The 14,998-nt window shown below is 52.2% G+C and overlaps 1 protein-coding gene across 1 annotated transcript in view; it reads left to right on the forward strand.

Moving 5' to 3' along the window:
- The first annotated feature begins 1,478 nt into the window (after positions 1–1,478).
- Positions 1,479–14,998, forward strand: part of RIPOR3 (RIPOR family member 3) — a 71,977-nt gene continuing 58,457 nt past the window's right edge. The window contains exon 1 of the mRNA XM_059132824.1: positions 1,479–2,383. Within this exon, the coding sequence (XP_058988807.1) occupies positions 2,381–2,383 (3 nt within the window). The 5' untranslated portion in view covers positions 1,479–2,380. The remainder of the gene's footprint in view (positions 2,384–14,998) is intronic.

Here is a 14,998-nt window from a genome sequence, read left to right on the forward strand (position 1 = left end):
GATGTACTGGAGAATTCTCTCAGTTAGTCCAAGGGGCCATGTGCTTGGATGAAATTCTCTCTGCACCCAGGTGCGGAGGAGGAAGCTGCTTGAGACACAGGTAACAGATGAGTCCATTTTCACTTTTTTTTTTTTTTTTTAAGATTTTATTTATTTGGGAGAGAAAAGAGAGAGAATGAGCAGTGGGGAGGGGCTGAGAGAGAGAGGTTGAGAGAGAGAAAAGCAGACCCCCTGCCAAACAGGAAGCCCCATGCTAGGCTCCATCCCAGGACCCTGGGATCATGATCAGAGCCAAAGGCAGATGCCTAACTGACTGAGCCACCCAGGTGCCCCTCTTTTCTTTTTTTAAAAAAGATTTTATTTACTTATCTGACAGAGAGAGAGAGAGACAGCAGCAGGCAGAGGAGAAGCAGACTCCCCACTGAGCAGGGAGCACAGGCGAGCCTCCATCCCAAGACCTCCATCCCAAGACCTGAGCCAAAGGCAGATGCTTAACTCCTTAACCAACTGAGCCACCTAGGTGTTCCCATTTTCACTTTTCAAAATGAAACTGTTAACAGGTAAGAGCACCACCCTTAAACCGTTTTTGCTTCCTTCTCTCCCAGCACTAATGACCCAGTTTGGTTTAAACCCTTTGAGACTACTTTTCAGGCCTGACACGTGTTTCTGTAGTATCTCATTCTTTGTGTGTACTAAGGGGAGGGTTACACAATCAGGATTATACCAGATATGTCACTTTGACCCCCTTCTCACTCAGTAATATGTCTTGGAGACCCACTGTTGTTGTTACCTACACACTTAGCTCATTCTTTTTAAACCACAGCCTGGTAAGCCATAGCATGGCCCTTCCACATTGTGTAATCAGTCATTGTTTGATGGGTGTTTACATTATTTTCAATTGCTTCCTATGATAAAACTTTTTTTTTTTTTTTTTAAGCAGAACTCTGTGTACATGCCTCCTTAGGCACATGCATAAATTATTCTGGGTGGTGGCGTATATGCTCATTTCTGATTTTCAAAGGTCTTGTCAAACTACCCTTCAGAGTGTGTGTGTGTGTGTGTTTGTGGGAAGGGGTGTCAGTACTACTCTTTGGGGCTGTTTATTCCTGGTTTCTTGTCTGCAGTGGCTGCAGGGTGGAAGGGAGCCAAGGGAGAAAGAACTTCATCTCTAGGTGTTACAGGCTGGTTGGCTCCGCAGGGCTGGCCTCTCTGCAGTGGTGGTCAGTGGGGGCTTTGTTCCCTGGTCCATCCCTGAGCAGAATCCGAGAGCTGATGGGCCAAGGTGACAAAGGGAGCCTTTCGTGTGTGTTGTGCCTGGATCCCACCCCGACAGAGACACCAGTCGAGTTTGTAGGAGTTGCACATACAAATGTAACAGGGGTGGGGGTGGGGGTTGTGGGGAAAGCCTGAAAACATTAGGTGGTAAAAAAAGGAACAAAGCAGTAAAAGAAGCTGACCACTAACTAAAGACGTAAAGGGAAAATGCCAAGCTAAATCGCACCCAGGGAGAATGGGAGGTGCAGAGGGGACCACGGGGCTCGGGGGAAACCAGGACCACAGGAAGAGGTGTGTGGAGGGTCAGATCCCAGATCCGGACTGACGACGGAGGGACCCACGGGGGAGAGGGAAGAAAGGACAGAAGGAGTGAGGAGGGACATGAAAGTGGCAAGGTACGAAGACGAGGCAGAGACGGAGCAGGGCGGGCAAGGCTGTGTCCCTGTCTGTTTGTGATTAGCACACAGCCCTGCGAAGAACGAAGAACGGAGTAAACAGAAACTTCCAGGCGTCCCCACACCCCCCTCTGAGGAGAAGCAGAAATCAGATGCTCTGTGATTAATCGTAGAGAGTTCAGGACACGACCACAAGCGCTGTGCGGACTTGAAATTAGCTGCCTTTTCCCGTCCCCTTGCCAAGATGGGAGTGGGGGGTGGGACGTGAGGGGGTGGGGGCCCCGCCTGCGGGGGGCCGCATGGAATTCTCCCTGGCAAAGCTCAGTGACACTGACGGGCAATCGGCCGCGTCCAGAGCAGCAGGCAGCATCCGGGGAGCGCGGGCCGGCCGGGGGGGCCCCAGGCGGCTTCCTGTAACCCCGGCTCCACGGCCGCCTACACCCGGACACAGGCCAGATAAGAGGCCGACTGCGCTATCAGAGCCCGGCAGTGCAATGTCCCCTGGCCCTCAGCACCGCAAAGAAGACCAGGGGACAGTGGCTTCCTTGTGAGCAGCCTCCGAGTGGCTAGTCTGGAAGGACTTCCTCAGCCCGACCCCTGCGGCCGATGCAGATGCAGCGGGTGAGGGTCGCAGCTCACCTCAGCGACAGAGAAAGCCAGGCGGCCTGGAGGAGGAGGCGTGCCCCAGCCTGAACGCCTGTACCTGCTGGATGGTGAGTGATTCTGGCGTGTGGACCAGACGCTAGAGGGAGGTGAGGTGTGAGGAGGCGAGCACTTGCTCACACTCCAGCCTGGAGCTCCCCAGGAGAAGGGAGCCAGAGAGGGGGCAATGGGATAGGGGGGGCTTGCTGTGTGGTCTTGGGCGAGTTCTCTCCCCTCCCTGGGCCTCGGTTTGTCCATCTCTGCAATGGAGTGGCTGGAACAGAGGCTCTTTAAGGGGCTTTTACTGTGACTGTGTTTCTTGTGTATCTGTCATATGCCACTGTGCTAGGCATTTATGAAGCTCTAGCTCAGGAAATCCCCATGAGCCTTCAGAGGGGCACGTGTACCCTCCTGGTATCTGAGCAAACAGAGGCTCAGAGAAGTGAAGTGACTCACCCAAGGTCACACAGCTTTTCAGTGGCAGAGATCAGAATTAGGTCCTTGCCCTTCTGATTTGACTTGCCCTAAACTCTCCACTTCCAGTAGTCTGTATTCTGTTCTGATTCCATGATCTCTGCAGGAAGCAGGGGTGCAGGAGGAGAGGGCGTCCAGGGGAGGATTACCTGTGGGATGTAGGCAGAGAGGCTGGAGAGAGGCAGCCACAGGCTGAGCGGTCTTCACCTCTGGATGGATGGGGGCATGCGTCCCAGGCAGGGGCTCCTGGTTGGAAGGAGGAGTGCCGGATGCCATGTGCTGTGCTCGCCTCCCTGCTGTCAGAGGCTCCCCAGGATGGGAGAAGAGGGTTAACATCAGGCAGGGGTGGAGGGAGCTGGGCGTGGCAAGAGTGGCACATGCCTCTACTAGGTTTTGTTCCAATTATATTTTGCTTTTCCAAAAATCTGTTTCAAATCATTCTGGGCCCCCACTGCTCCTCTGGATGAAACAGAATTGTGAAACACATACAGAGTTTTCCACACGCCTCCCCCGGGGGGAATCACGTATTAATATTATTGGAGGCTATCTGCATATGCAGCCCCACAGCTGTGGCAGCAGCAGCCAGATAAGCTGCGGATCGAGTCCATGAGTGTCTCCCTGGCACGGAGGAGAAGGATGCACGTTACATCCGAGGCCCGGGAAGCACACAGCAGGACCGAGGCAGGTGGGAAATCCCTTGGTGCCAGGCATCTGGGCAGAGCTGGAGATCCCGGCACCCAGATGTGGTCGCTTTTCTCTCCTCTTGGAAAATTCCACCCCGCAGCAGCTCTGTACTGACGCAGGCCTCCCTTCCGTTAGGGGATTGGCTCAGAACCTCTGCCTTGGGCTTGAGTCGAGACCTGAGTGGGGGTCCTGGCGCCACCACTCCCCACCCCTCCCCCAGTCCTGAGCACACTGGGACGACTGGTCATCCTACCCACTTCTGGCCTTGATTTTTCTTGTAGACACTTCAAGGGTCTACAAGTCACCTTCCATCTCTGGGCCTCTGTTTCCTCACCTATAATATGAAGGGTTTAATTTACCTTTTCCTATTTTAGGAAACTCTAAAATCTCTGTGTAATTCTTAAAATTCCGAGAGCCTGCTTGGAGGGCACTGAAGTTCTCAGGAAGTAAGAGAAGACAACGGTCTCCCGTGAGCCCTGCCATCAGGGAAGGTCTGGAGGAGGGGGCATGCAAGTGGGCTTGAAAAAGGGACTGAGGGGTTCACTGCTGACATCAGCCATCCCAGGCCTCTGGCCCTGTGGGCCTCTGAGGGGCCAAATGGATTGCTTTCATGGGGAGTGATTTAACCCAAATGCGTGCTGACTAGGTGGCCCGTACCTACTCTGCATCAGAAGCTCAGCACCCACCCCCAGGACCCCCCAGTTCTTTCTGGGGAGCAGATGAAGGGGTATCTCACATGAGCCCACAAACTGGGCTCTTGCCTGCTCGTCCTCTCTGGCCTCCTCCGGCCTCCAGCTTCCGGCCTCTGCCTACCTGAGACTCTCAGAGCAGAGCCCCTCGTGTCCCCCGCCTTGTGGTGCCCAGGCTGCTCTGGGCTCTGGGCAGAGATGGAGGGACCAGCTTCTTCCCCAATCCGTGCCACGTGGTCCCTTTCCATTTGGAAAGCCAATGGTCAGACTGTCAGAAATGTGGTGAATGAGTTGCTAAGCAGAGCCATCATTAAAAATTAAATTTCGCAGACTTCTAATTAAATCAATGATGTTACAAAGGTCATGAGTACTCACTGCTCATCCCTTTCCCTGTCTGAAAGGATATCTGGCTGCTCTCGAGGCTCCCAAGGTGACTTTTGTCCACGCTGCCTGGTCGAAGCCCACCTGATAGTCCGCTGTTGTGTATCTCTCCCCGAGTCCCCGTGCAGTGACCCCGGGTTGGTGGCCCCGGAAATTGGCCCCCGTGGGAGCCCTTATACCATGGGAACTGGTAACAGGACGAAGCAGGGCTCGGTTTATTGTTTTGCTGATTGCCTAGATTTGAGGGAAAAGACAGGAAAAGTTAACAATGAAGATGAAACGTAAGACTGTCCCCATCTGTGGTTGTTCGGTTGTGAAGAGCCCCACAATGAAGGCGCAGGTTTCCTTCACTGACAACCTGCACTTTGTTGTGTCACTTTTGTCTGACTCCTTAAGGTAAAGGAAAATACGCACCAGCTTCGAGCCACTCTCGCTCGTCACTTCTAAGTGTGGGCTGACTACAGATACAAGGGCTGGGGGCCAAAATCAACAAACCCTTTCCGTGTGACTCAGTTGAGTATATATGAAACTTCCAACGGGGTACTGTAAATTTTGTTTTTATTTGCAAATTGTGTGCTGCACACCCTTTATACCAGTACAATCTATAATAAACCCAAGTGTGCATCTGTGTGCATATATTCATGTGTACACACGTATGCACGCACATACATGTATACACACACACAAGCTCTCTCCTGGAGTGCCTGCTGCTAACGTTCACCAGCACACCACTGGTCCCACAGTTCATACGCTTCTGCCCAGGGTCTCAGAAACCCTGGCATGGACCGTCTTTGGTCCTTATCCAGAGGGAGTCAAACTCCAGGTACTGAGCCTGGACACAAATACTTCAGTTTCCTCCTCTTGCCTAAAACATACCCACAGCCCAACTCCTCACTCCCGTTCTGAGCAATGGAACGGATACAGAGACTGGGCTGGGCAGGAGCTGTTGTCTCCACAGGCCACCTCTGGGCCCCAGCGTGGACAGTGGCGGCCCGGGATTCCCTCACCACCTTGCCTGGCTCTGTGTGCGGGGGCACTTCCGGTGACCTGTCGGGCAGCTCCTGGTTAATTTCATCCACTTAAGGTCTTGCTCCTGCCGTACTTTATTTTCATGTGCAGAGCACGACTCTCTAATAGAAACGGCATCTTGGAACAAGCAGGAGGAGCAGCTAAGCCAAATCTATAGGAAAGTTAAGACAACTTTCTATTTTTAGAAACCCTGGGAGCCAGGTGGGCCCTTTCCAGTTCTCCCAAGCCAGTGAGCGGCAGAGGAAAGTATTTCTCATTCCTGAATTCTGTCTCTTATGGTCGAGGCCAAGGCAGAGGCCCAGGTGGGGACCCTGGCTCAGAGCAGCACAGTTAGGAAGGCAAGAATGGAGCCATGCTCACAGCACTTTTAAAAACAATTATAAATGGGTTTTATAATTATTTTATTTTGTGTGCTCAGAAGGGTGATCCTGAGTCTCAATCTCAGTGGCCCTCACCCCAAGCAACCCAGTAAGAGTCAGGTGTCTACTCCTCCAGACCATTTGTTCACTCATTTTTGCATTTTTTGGGTTAATTTTAGTTTTCAAATATGGATTCTATATGTTCTATTCTGCATCTCCCTATTTCCACTTGATAATAGATCCTGAGTGTTCATCCATATTGGCTCATGGAGACCTAAAACCTTCCTTTTGATGCCTGCATATCAGAAGTCCCAGGAGGTTGGAAGAGGGGATCTATTTTGATAACCAAATCTCTATTTTCTAATCAGGTCGCACACTTTCTTGACCCCAAAACCCAAGTAGAACCCAACTGCTTCTACTTTTCAGTAAAAAGAAATTCTACTGGCTTTCCCTTCAACCTGTGTCTGGAAGCTGGCCTATTCCTGTCCCCTCCCCTCCCCTCGCCCTGGCCCATAAGGCCAGTTCTCTCTGGGCTTTTACAGGTGTCTCCTCACTGGTGTCTGCTTCTCTTGCCTCTGTGATGGTCTGTTCTCTATCTGCAGCCAGCGGGGTCCTGTTAAAATGAAATCAGATCCTGTTCCTCCTCTGTTCAGAACACCCTCCTGACTCCCCAGTCCTAGGTCCACCTCACCCAGAGTAAAAGGTTAAGTCCTCACCATGACCGCAAGGTCCTATAAGATCTGGACTTCATCTCCCCTGCTCTCCCCCTTGCCACATTTGCTGTTCTCAATTGTGCCAGACACAGTCCTGCCTCAGGACCCTTGCACTGGCTTTCCCCACTGCCTGAGACACTCCCTCTCCAGATTTCCACATGGCTCATTCCTTACCACTTACCATCATCTGGCATATTTTTTTTCCTTTACTTTTTCTTTTAAATATTATTTACTTACTTATTTGAGAGCGAGCAAGCAAGAAAGCACAAGTAGGGGAAGTGGCAGAGGGAGAAGCAGACTCCCCACTGAGTGGGGAACCTGATGTGGGACTTGATCCCAGAACTCAGGATCATGCTGAAGGCAGACACTTAACCCACTGAGCCACCCAGGTGTCCCGTATTTTTCTTTTCTTAAATGTCCCCTACCGGAATGTGAGTTTCCTGAGGGTACAGGTGTATGTGTATATACACACACTTTTTTTGCCTGTTATGTTCAGTGTTCTATTCCATAGTAGGCACTCAATAAAACTTGAAGAAATACCTGGTTTGCTTTGTTGCCAAGAGTGACAGAGCAGTCAGACCTCCTGGGAGAACTGTGAATTGGGGTCACCAGGAATCTCTAGCCAGGGACTCCATTTCATTTATGAATGCCATACTTCTATGCATGTGTCAACACATGCAGTGGCCGTTCATTTGCAGGACGGTGAGAGTCAGCAGACGCACACATCATCAGACGCGCTGTCAAACCAGCCCAGGCCCAGACTGGACCCCTCAAGTGGCTCCTGTGCTCAGCCCCTGTCTGTCTCAGGTGGGCTTGCAGGGCTGGTAAAACAACACCATCTCCCACACCGGTGTTCAGAAATACTGAGGGTCAGGCAGGTTATGGGATCTGTTGTGGGATCTGCTATGGCCTGGCGGCTGTCACTGTGCTGTCCCTTGGACTGGATCGGTCACCCCTGGTCCGGAGCATGCCCGTCCCTGCCTTCCGAATGAGCGAGGACGGGCCCTGCAGATGCGAGCATGTGGAGGAGGGCAGGCACGCACCTTCCGAATGCACGGCTGGATGCCACCCCCCTCCACCCCACCAGGGACCAGACAGTCCTACACCTGATTAATAGCAGAGGGAAAGGCCAAAGACCTTGCTCACTTGCCCAGCAGCCCCTGTTAGATCCCTGGTCTCCAAAGCTTCCCTCGAGACTTATAAAAGAGAGCTCAGGTTAGAAGTGAATTAATCATACCTCCTCAGGACACGCTCGCCCTTCCATCTAGCAGTCTCGCCACATTTATTTATAAGATAAAACCCCCCACAGAGCCACCCCCCAGCCTGGGGACTAGAACTTTGACAACTATCTATAACCCACTTACATGCTCCTTCCCACCGCAGTAGCTACAATCTTGAATTTTGTGCTTTTCTATGACTTCTTATTTTTAGGTTTTTGGGTTTTGTTTCTGTTTGTTTTTTTAGAGAGACAAGGAGAGAGTGTGCATGCATGTGGGAGAAGGGAAGAGGGAGGGGGAGAGAGAGCATCCAAGCAGACTCCCTGCTGAGCAAGGAGCCCAACACGGGGCCTGATCTCCACCCGGAGATCATGACCTGAGCCAAAATCAAGAGCTGGGACTTAACCGAGGAGCCATGGAAAGGTGCTCCTTTCTATGGCTTTTTAAAGAATGGTGGTAAAGGATACATAAAACTGACCATTTTACCCATGTTCAAGTATACAATTCAGTGGCATCAAGTACATTCTCAACATCATATGGCCGTCCTCACATCTGTTTGCAGAACTTCATCATCTCAACCTCCCTTTTCTAAAAAAAAGTATTTATGCCCAAACAGTAAATTATTTTTACTTATTTTTGAACTTTATAAAAAGATCTAGGTTGTCTTGTGCCACTTCTGTTTTCATGAAGCATTTATCACTACAACTCATCCCCGTGGTTGCACAGGGCTCCGCGCTTCCTCATCTCCCGCTGCCAGATGTGGCAAACCATGCGTTTCCCACATCTAGAGGCTTCCGGGTTGCTTGGCACCGGCGCGCTTGCTATCACAGGCACCGGTGCACTCGCTGTCACAGGCACCGGTGCGTTTGCTATCACAGGCGGCGCCGCTCTGAGCATCCTCGCACCGGCCCCAGTACGCACACGCTGGCGTGCGTCTCCTGCGTCCACCCGGAAGCAGGACTGCTGGGTTGCAGACAATATGAAATCACTCCCCGAACTATTTTCCACAGTGGCTCTGCCAATTCACATGTGCCCTCGACCGTGCGGCATTTGCCTGATGGCTTCCTTTCTGCCACTGGAATGGGTGGAATTTCCCCTGCATCTCCACCGCTGCCACCATCACAGGCCTGGCTGCCACTTGCTGTGTGTCTCCAGGTCTAAGAACAGCCTTGAGCGGGCTGCAGGCTCGTGATGTCTCCCATCTTCGTGGCAGAGCTGCACCGGGAGGGGAACCGAGCCTGACGGCCACACTACAGGAAGGAGAATGTGGAGAGGGCATGTAAGACGGTGTCCTCCTAGCATCTATCGCTCGGTCCTGCCTTTACTCAACCTGGTTCTTACCACAGGTAGGACCTAGGGGCAGGGACAAATCCTTGCTTGTGACAGGTGTCACTGCTCACACTCTACCTGTATTGCTGTTAATCCATTCAACCCTCAGACCCCAAGAACGGAGGGGCTCTTAAAGGCCCCACTTCATAGATATGGAAACTGAGGAGGAGTAAATTTAAGTGACTCTTTTATTTAAAAAAAAAAAAAAAAAGATTTTAGTTATTTGAGAGAGTAAAGGCAGAGGGAGAAAGAATCTGAAGCAGATTCCACACTGAGCGCACAGGCAAACATGGGGCTCAAACCTGTAACCACAAGACCATGACCTGAGCCAAAACCAAGAGCTGGACGCTTAACTGACTGAGCCGCCCAGGCGCCCCGAGAGGTTAAGTAACTTGCCTGGAATCCCACAGGTAGGAAATGGCAGAGATGGGGTTGCATCTGGTCTGTTTGGCTCCCTCCAGAGATGGCTCCCTCCAGAGGTTATGCCATCTCTTCACAGGGCCTAGGAGTTAAATGTCACAAATTCTTCAACCCTACAGACTTGGGTTCATGTCCTGGACCCCCTACGACCATGCTGTGTGGCTCCAGGCAGGTTACTCTCTGCACCTCTAAAATCGTGGGAGCTCTCCTTTCTAGAAGCTTCATTAGATACTCTTTTTCCGAGATCAGACGAGATCGGGCGCGTTCAGGGTGGTATGGCCGTAGACTCATTAGATACTCTTTTTTGTACCTTATTGTTTCTTTTTTAAGATTTATTTATCTGAGAGAGAGAGAGACCGCGCACATGAGAGGGCATAAGCAGGGGGAGTGGCGGAGGGAGAAGCAGACTCGATCCCAGGACCCCAGGAATCATGACCTGAGATGAAAGCAAACGCTTAACCAAACGCTTAACCAACTGAGTTACCCAGGGATCCCCACCTTCTTGTTTCTTTTTTTTTTAAATTAATTTATTTATTTGTGAGAGAGAGTGAGCGAGCGAGCGAGCACAAGCAGGCAGAGGCAGAGAGAGAGACGCTGAGGAAGGAGCCCAATGCGGGACTTGATCCCAAGACCCTGGGATCATGACCTGAGCTGAAGGCAGCAGCTTAGCCGACTGAGCCACCCAAGCGTCCCCAGCCTTCTTGTTTCTTGTTGACTTGTGTGCCTATTCCCCGTATTTCCCTGGAATCCGTTCATTAGCTTATATCTGCCAGTGCTCATCCCTGGAGCGCAGAGGGGAGGAAGTCCAGGGATCAGGGCACGGGGTACCCTAAGCCAACTGCTATTTCTAGGAGAAGGGATGTGGTGCTGGGCAAGAGGAGAGCAAATGTCCATTCCAGACTGGGCAGCTCTGGGCCAGTGACCTTTGTGACCATCCTATTTCGAGAATGGCCGATCTGGCTGAGTGGCAGCCTGCTCCGGCCACCTCTGGCCTCACCTATGGGAGGCGGGCGGCTGTGCGCGGGCAGTTGCACACAGCATGTCTGGAATACCTATTCCTAAGGGTAATTCCCAGGGATAAAGCATGTTTATACTTTTTTTGGGGGAAAAATTCCATTTCTGTTGCCAATTAGTTCTGCTTGAGAACAGCTTTTCTCAACACCAACACGTTGGCCGACCAGCCTTGAGTTCTGTTGATTAGCTCCAAAGTGGGGAAAAAAGTAATTTCTTTCTTTCCTTCCTCCACCCCCAACCGTGAAACCCGGCTGTTCGTGATGAAAGGGGTCCTGTGGATCGTTTAGTTTTCCTTGTCATGACTCCAGGAAAGGCTATAAAAATAATCAGTGGGCCCCGCTGGCCGTAATTGACTGTAGAGAGCAGTTGGCTACCACAGCGTCTGAGTTATCGGAATCTGTTGCAGACGCAGGAGGCTTCAGTCAAGCTCCTCTGATTACACCTGCTCCCCCCTAACCTGGGCCAGCGTGGGCTGGGAAGTGCTGGAGGTTATCTGAGCGTTTCTCTTCTTCCCCAGGTTCCAGGGAGTTCCTGGAGGAGGGACCCCTGGTGAGATGGAGAAGGGGGAGGCTAGAAGGCAGGGGGTTCTGATGTGCTCTGCCTACACCGAGCCCCTGCTCCACGGTGTAGCCATGAGCCTTGGGCCAGGGACCTGACCCCTGGGTGCCTCCGTTTCCTCATTTTAAAGTGCTAACAGTCTCTCCTCCTGGGACTGATGTAGGATCAAATGAGTTAATGCATGTGGGAGGGGCTCAAATCCTTCATAAAAGTCAGCTTTTACTTCTCAAAACCCTCTCCCGCTGACACCTGAGTCGTGTGTGGTTGTGCCAAAGCACCTCGACCTAGTCCCCTGCTGATGGACTCCAAGTCGGTTCCAATCTTTTGTGATCGCAAATAATGCTGCATTGAATAGCCTGTGGCTCTGTGTACCCGCCCCTCCCCTAAGGTATGTGACCCCCACGATAACCTTGGCTCTGGACTTTGCTTCTTGGGGCCTGCAGAATGAGAGATGTGCGGGTGAAGGGTCAGCCCTGGCCTGGCATGCGGACAGGCCGGCAGGAGGCCGGGTCGGGCCCTCCCCAAGCCAGGCGGGACAGATTCCTCCTGAGGCCCTCAGGGGAGTGAGGCGCCAAGCGGTGAGTTTCAAAGGGTTGAGGCCATCCAGCTCCCAGGTTCCTGGAAAACGTCCTGAGGTGGATCTGGGGAGAGGGAATCTGCACTACGCAGGCTCTCCCCATCCTCTGCAATCCTCTTCCCCGAGGAAGCCTCCTGAGATCTGGACTCCAAACACCCCTGACTGTCTCTGCACTGATTTAGCACCAGTGGTATCCAGCTTCCTTTGGGGAGGCAGAAGGCACGGCCATTGAGAGTCTTAGAAGTGCAAGAAGGCTGGGTTTGGTCCTAACTTCTCAGGGCTCCCACCCCTGTAACCCCTGCCCTTCTGCCTCCTCCTCTGTTCGGGCGGGGTAATGATTACGGTGATGACAACAACTTCTCCGGAAGGTCTTCGGAGGTTGCAGTGACGTAACATGCTGTAACACTAGGAAGTGTCTGACACCATGTCAGGCGTGAGAAATACAAGCTTGTGTGAGGAATGTCTCGCTACGGGTGGGTCCAGATCTCACCGCACTGAGCTGTGGGTCCTTACAGGCAGAATGTCTCATTTGAAGCAGAGTCTAAAGGGAGTCCAGACTCACTGTGTGGCCTTGAGCAAGTCATACCCCCTCTGAACTAAGTTTTCTCTCAAAAACGTGGTTGTAATGGCACGATCTGGCAGATGGGTCTTGAGGATTAAGAGAGGCAAAGCTCAGGGTCTGTGAGTGCCGGATACGTGGTGGGGACTGCTGACCCTGATCATCAGCAGTGGTAACGGTGGTAAACAGCCTCCCAGAAACCGGAACAGCACTGTGCACACAGCTGGTGCTTAGGGAACACATATGGATGGATGGATGGTGTCAAGTCTGTTTGTTATAAAGTGGGGTCTGGGAGAGGCCCTGTTAGGGAGACTCATTTCCCATGCTGCTGACCCCTTTGGGAGAACAGAGGAGAGAGCGCCACAGGACCATACCTGCACTTTCGACATCTACTCTACTCTGTGATCTGAGAGATCTGGGCTCATCACCCCATTTTACTGATAAAAAATCCAGGGCCCAGAGAAAGGGGAGCTCACTGGCCCCTGGTGGCACACACAGCAGCTCTCACTTGTCCTGACTTTGTGCAGTGGTCTTCACCCTGACCCTCTGCCCTGTGCAGGAAATGGACCTCGGGAATGAGATACAGTGTCCCTCTGTGGCCACAGCCCTTGCACATTTCTGACATTTTTGTGTCCTGGGACAAAGGGTGAACAAACTCACACGAACTATTCTGGTTTCCTGGTGGAAAAACACTTCTGACCCGGGGTGGGGGAACTTTGCTGTTGGTTTTGCTTCTCTTCAGCCCCTCTCTGCCCTACGTTAATGACTCAGCAGCAGCGATAGTAGCAAATCCAGATCGTGAAAATCCAGGGATAACCTTAAGAATTGTTTGCGGGTACTGAATGGGTCAGAGGGCTCCCTGGACCGGGAGGCTGGCCCTGGGGGGCTGGCTTCGGCTGCTGCTGCCCTTGGCCTGAGCAGGTGAACTAATGAATGAGCAGATATCCACTGCCTTCACGTGGCCTTCTTCCTCCTCTAAGGACACCAGTCTTTGGATTGGGGTCCAATCCAAAGGGTGACCTCATCTTAACCAGTTCTGTCTGTAAAGACTCCATTTCGAAATAAGGTCACACTCAAAGTTCCTGGGTTGATGGGACTTTGTGACATTGGGGGGCCACCACCCCTGGGAAACAGTAGCCCTTCCTATAGTGCCTCTCACACCGACTTCATGTGGCACCAATGATGTGTTGGGCACTCCTCTGTGCTTTCATTCCCTCCCCGGATCAGGCCTCTCCACAGTTCTAGGATTATCTCTGTTTGAGGCCAGAGAGGTGAACTGACTCGGGTAAGGTCACACAGCTGGTAAATAGCACATTTGGGAGCAAACCTATTCTTTCTGACTCCAAAGCTGGTAAGGTTTTGAGACCCTCCAATCCCATTCCAAGGGCTTGGAGTCATCATCCTTTCTCTCCCAGAGTCCCGGCCATTCGAGCTATGCTGTCTCCTGGCCCACACCTCCCTCCTCTCTCTCCAGACACATCTTCCCCAGAGAGGCTATAAAGAGGCAGGGGAAGTGTTGCGGGGGGCTGGATCTTGTTTTCACAATGGCAAACATGAAGCTGCGTTCTGCCTGGGGTCACGGGTGCCCGGCTCTCCTGCAGGCAGAAAGCTTGCGACCCTTGTGCGTGTAAGAGCATGTCAGACGCATGCATGTCATCCTTGACATCTGGTAACATTTTAAGTGTCTTGACTTGGGCTTACAAATTGAAAAATGGTCCATTAAGGTGTGATCTATTCGTCATCGAGACAATGCTATTTAATGCTCACAAAGTGATTCACTCTGTTGGGTCCACAAACCCAGACTCCTTGGGCCAGACCTGGCGAAGGCATTTTGCAGGAAGGATGAAGCTGTTTCTCTGACAGCCAGGGGAGAGCGGGGGCCTGGTGGGCCGGAATGGAGCCTTACAAAGAAAAATGAGTGGCTGCCAGATGATGTATGGCCGTTTACCCTTTAACACGTCTGTGTTGCGGCCATGGAAATAACTTGCTTTGGCTAATGGGAGATGTGTGCAATCAGGAGTCTCTCAAAGCCATGAGCTCGGAGCCATGAGGAAGGATTGTAATTTCCAACAACTGGGGCTTTGGGGCCTTAGGAATTGTATGCTCTGTCGGCATAGAGAGCCAGGAGCCTTCTCCTAGCCAGTGAGCAAGTTGGAGGCCCCTGGGCAGATCAGGGGCTCCCTAGGAACAAAGTCAGCCTGCAGAACTTTGCCTCCTCACCCCAGAGGAGTGGGATGGGGGATGTTAAGAGTTGAGAGAGTGGCTAGCAAGTGTGTAGGAGCCAGCCACATCACAGAGAGCATTGCCCCAAAGCCAGACCTGCCTGGGTTCAAATCCTGCCTCTCCCACCAACCAGCCAGGCCTTAGACAGCCCCTCTATAAAACAGGGATTCTAACAGAACCTACCTTGGAGGTGTTCGGGGATTTCCTGAGCTAGCGGCACAGAGAGAGTTCTCAAGAATGCTAATCATTGTTATCATGCTGGGTTGCTGGGGTACAGAGAGGAGCCGGTCAGGACAAGAGAGAAACAGCGCTGTGCCTTCTGGCTGTGGGTCTAGGGGCAGGCTCCTAACTTGCTGCACGCACCCAGTGCAAGAGGTTTCTCCCAGTTTCTGCCCCTCGGGACAATCGGGAAACCAGTAATAATGTCGGCTGTCACCCAGCTCGGCCAGCCCATGTGCCC

This window comes from Mustela lutreola, chromosome 9 (genome assembly GCF_030435805.1).
Source record: "Mustela lutreola isolate mMusLut2 chromosome 9, mMusLut2.pri, whole genome shotgun sequence".
NCBI lineage: Eukaryota > Metazoa > Chordata > Mammalia > Carnivora > Mustelidae > Mustela > Mustela lutreola.